The sequence below is a fragment of the Rutidosis leptorrhynchoides genome, chromosome 3 (genome assembly GCF_046630445.1).
Source record: "Rutidosis leptorrhynchoides isolate AG116_Rl617_1_P2 chromosome 3, CSIRO_AGI_Rlap_v1, whole genome shotgun sequence".
In the NCBI taxonomy this organism is placed as follows: Eukaryota; Viridiplantae; Streptophyta; class Magnoliopsida; order Asterales; family Asteraceae; genus Rutidosis; species Rutidosis leptorrhynchoides.
In genome coordinates, this window is record NC_092335.1 from 551,304,684 (window position 1) to 551,308,599 (window position 3,916).

General features: G+C 32.8%; 1 protein-coding gene across 1 annotated transcript; it reads left to right on the plus strand.

The window, feature by feature from the left end:
• The first annotated feature begins 473 nt into the window (after nt 1-473).
• Nucleotides 474-3,715, plus strand: LOC139898532 (pectin acetylesterase 8-like). The gene is made up of 12 exons (XM_071881286.1): nt 474-597; nt 710-792; nt 945-1,074; nt 1,166-1,245; nt 1,344-1,430; nt 1,534-1,658; nt 1,742-1,802; nt 2,010-2,063; nt 2,176-2,253; nt 2,382-2,487; nt 2,920-3,068; nt 3,404-3,715. The coding sequence occupies exons 1-12, from the start codon at nt 474-476 to the stop codon at nt 3,509-3,511; spliced, it is 1,185 nt and encodes a 394-aa protein (XP_071737387.1). The 3' UTR covers nt 3,512-3,715.
• The last annotated feature ends 201 nt before the right edge of the window (nt 3,716-3,916 follow it).

The window sequence follows — 3,916 nt, forward strand, 5'->3', positions numbered from 1 at the left end:
CGGAAATACATATACATTACGAAATGTGTGGTTAAACGAGTTATTATTGAGATATAGATATAGATATAGAATTATGTATCTATACGTATAAACATAGGTTCCGTACGGATGTATTCATGAGGTATTGGTAAGTCATCAATAGTTGATTAGAGAAGATGAAAATATAAGATGATGAATGCAGCTAACAATAACTCATTCTTATGCTTCTGTTAATTTTAATCGTATTGATTTGATTTTTGCAAGTACTTTTGGTTGGTGTACACTTTATTTTGAATATTATTTATCTTCATCAAGAAGTAAAATCATTCAATTTTGTACCAAAAGTTTAGTACCAGTACTTTAAAACGTATATATAAATGTAAAACTGTACACTATTGGAGTTATTTATATGTGTGTGATCTATTTTTTTTTTTATTATTATTATTTTTTTGCATTATTATATTTGATACTTTGATCAATTGGCATTTGGCAGCATGATGAACAAAATGGCATGTCAATGGCTATGCGTAATACTGGTCTGTTTACTAAGCTGGCCAGGAACACACGGTTATTATGTCGATATCACTTTTCTAGAAAGTGCAGTGGAAAAAGGAGCTGGTATAAAACTGTAATTTTTATTTTCATTTTAAAAAATGTAATAGTTGAATTTACCGTGGATTTTATATATAAATTTAACATGCTTCATGTAATAATTTGTGAAATTCTGCAGTTTGTTTGGATGGAAGCCCACCTGCATATCATTGGGACAAGGGATCTGGTGCAGGAATTAACAATTGGTTAATACACATTGAGGTTTGTCTCTCATTGGTTATTATCTAAAAATTCGAGTTAGGTAACACATGTGCTATGTGTTTTATGCATATGATTGTTTATGTGCTTGGTTTTTATTTCTATACTTTACCTTAATGATTGTATAATGATAAACCTTTGTAATTGAATACTAGGGAGGAGGATGGTGCAACAATATCACTACTTGTCTAGCCCGTAGTGGGACCCGTCTAGGCTCATCCGCTCAAATGGCAGAACAAGTTGCTTTCTCAGGAATTTTAAGTAATCTGCCACAATACAACCCTGGTAATATGTTTGTTTCATCTTCAGCGAGATGTAATAATGCTTAAAATCGTTCTGATCTGTATTACTTTCAATCTTTTTTTTTTCTTTTCAGATTTTTATAATTGGAACAAGATCAAGGTGAGATACTGTGATGGTGCTTCCTTTACTAGTGATGTGGAAGAAGTCAATCCAGTAAGTCCTACTGTAAAATAACCTTCGAAAACTACCATTTTTACTTTCTTTATAAATTTCATAATGGATGACTTTATTTACTTCTTAAATCTATTTAGAAAACTAATCTGCACTTTAGAGGAGCGAGGATATTTTATGCCATCATTGATGATTTGCTAGAAAAGGGAATGAACAATGCTGAAAATGTATGTTCAGTGATCCCTTTATTCCTTCTTTTATCGCACCACAATGTTTACATGTTTGTTTGTAATTATTTTTTATTATTTTTTATAATTTTTTTATGAACAGGCCATTCTCTCTGGTTGTTCAGCTGGTGGATTGACTTCCATATTACATTGTGACAACTTCAAATCGCTCTTACCTGCAAGTACTACAGTGAAGTGTCTTTCTGATGCTGGTTATTTCATTAATTCGTAAGATATTACCCAAACTTCTTTTTTTTTTTACCTTTACATTCTTCTTATTTTCCATAATATAAATTGTTCATTCATAACAGGCGGGATCTATTTGGAACGAGACGCCTTGAGGCCTTTTATGAAGATGTGGTCAACACACATGTATTTCATTATTCCTCTTTACAGAATTGGATTTTCACTATTAGCCTTGTCATGTCTCATATCTGTAATTTGTTGATCAAAGTTTAACTAATCTAGTAACATCATTTTTATGTTAATTCTATCCTTTTGTTTCTCAATATTATCAACAACTAGATCAATTGATGTTTTGTTTCAGGTATTTGATCTGTTTAGTTTCTTCTTCTGCAGGGATCAGCCGTTAATTTGCCTAGATCCTGTACTTCAAAGATGAAAACTAGTCTAGTAAGAAAGAATGTCTTAATAATGTCCACTACAATTATACATCAATTTCAAATGTTTACATTTTTTTTTTTTTTTTTTTTTTTTTTTTTTTTTTGTTTTTGGGTTTTTGCAGTGTTTTTTCCCCGAGAACATGATCCAAGAAGTAGAGACACCAATTTTTCTGATAAATGCGGCCTATGATTCATGGCAGGTCAGAATACTTTACTGTTCATAGCTAAACGGTCGGTTTTGACAGTTCAGGATATCATCTTTATAGTTTTTTTTGAAGTTTCATTTTCCATGTTTCTGTTGATACAATTTTGGTTTGCATTTTTACAGATCAAGAACGCATTGGCTCCTGGGGTTGCTGATCCCCATGGTACCTGGCACAACTGCAAAATTGATATAGAGAAGTGTTCATCTGAACAAATTCAGATCATGCAAGGTCATTAATCCCAAAAAAATTTCGTTTAACTTCAGCCTGCTTTATAATTTAAAACAAGTTCTGGTCAATTTACGTAGACCTTTTCTTGTTTGTCCCAAACCTCAGTTTACTAGACATTGGGCCCTAAATGGTGACATGTGACATGTTCCTTTTCTAGTGACCATCGACCATACAACCTGTCGACATCTACTAGAGCCACACGGGTGTCAATTTTGACCCATTTCATGACCAGGTTGATTCAGATTAAAGAAAATAAATTTAGCTTAAGGAAATTTTTCATATGGAAGTGCATTATCCATACAACCTCTAAATATCACTATATTCAATAGATCAATTTTCTAATAAAACTATATAGTTTTTGATAAATATTTTGTCTAACACACGTACTCGATAAACAATTACATATATTGATTACGGTTTTACTTTTAACAGATTTCAGGTTGGAGTTCTTAAGTGCATTAGATGGATTCTTTGGTACGTCTTCACCAAGAGGAATGTTCATCAACTCTTGCTATGCCCACTGTCAAACTGAAATGCAAGAGACTTGGCTAATGACTGATTCGCCCATGTTGAGTAACAAGGTAAAGTGGGCCCCTTTCTTATTCTACCTTTTATCCTAAACGTCTATAGGTGACAATTTTGATCCATTCACTCACTAATGAGCTGATTTGGGTTAAGGAATTGATCTGTACACCAATTAAGTTGATGTGCACACCACATTTATGCATTTTATGCACATGGATATACGTGGTGTACAAAACCCCACCCTTTGGTGAAAGTCCCCGAAGTGTTTTTTTCGGAATATTTACAACACTTGACCCAAAAAAAATCCATTTTGGCCTATTAACGAGACGTTCACTTTAAATGCTGATATTTATTTTTATGTAACTGACCCGAACAACACAACTTACTACAGACAATTGGAGAAGCAGTTGGAGACTGGTTTTATGACCGAAGTCCATTTGAAGAGTTAGACTGCCCATACCCTTGTGATAAAACATGCCATAATCGTGTGTTTCAATAATAACCAGTTGCACTAGAAACGATCATCCAAACATACACATTCTTTGGACAGCAAACAGCGATCACACGTACGCATACAACACTTATTGTGATCACATATGCTAAGTCGATTTTTGGATATGCAAGTAAAACTAATTGTTTCTTGCTTTCTTTAGTTTAGATCGGTACAGATTTGAGTAAATTTAATCATAAAAGTATGAACAATGTGTACAAGTGGTTGCTATATTCTTTATTGATCATGTTATTTACATGAAATATTCTTAGCAGCCTTAGTTATGCTGTTACATGAAACCTTATTCTTGGGTTATATTCTGAATTTTAAATCGATAACAGAAATATGAAATTCTCCTTTGGATTAATGCAGGTCATGATTTAAATGTTTGTTCTTATAGAAGGTAAGGTTTTC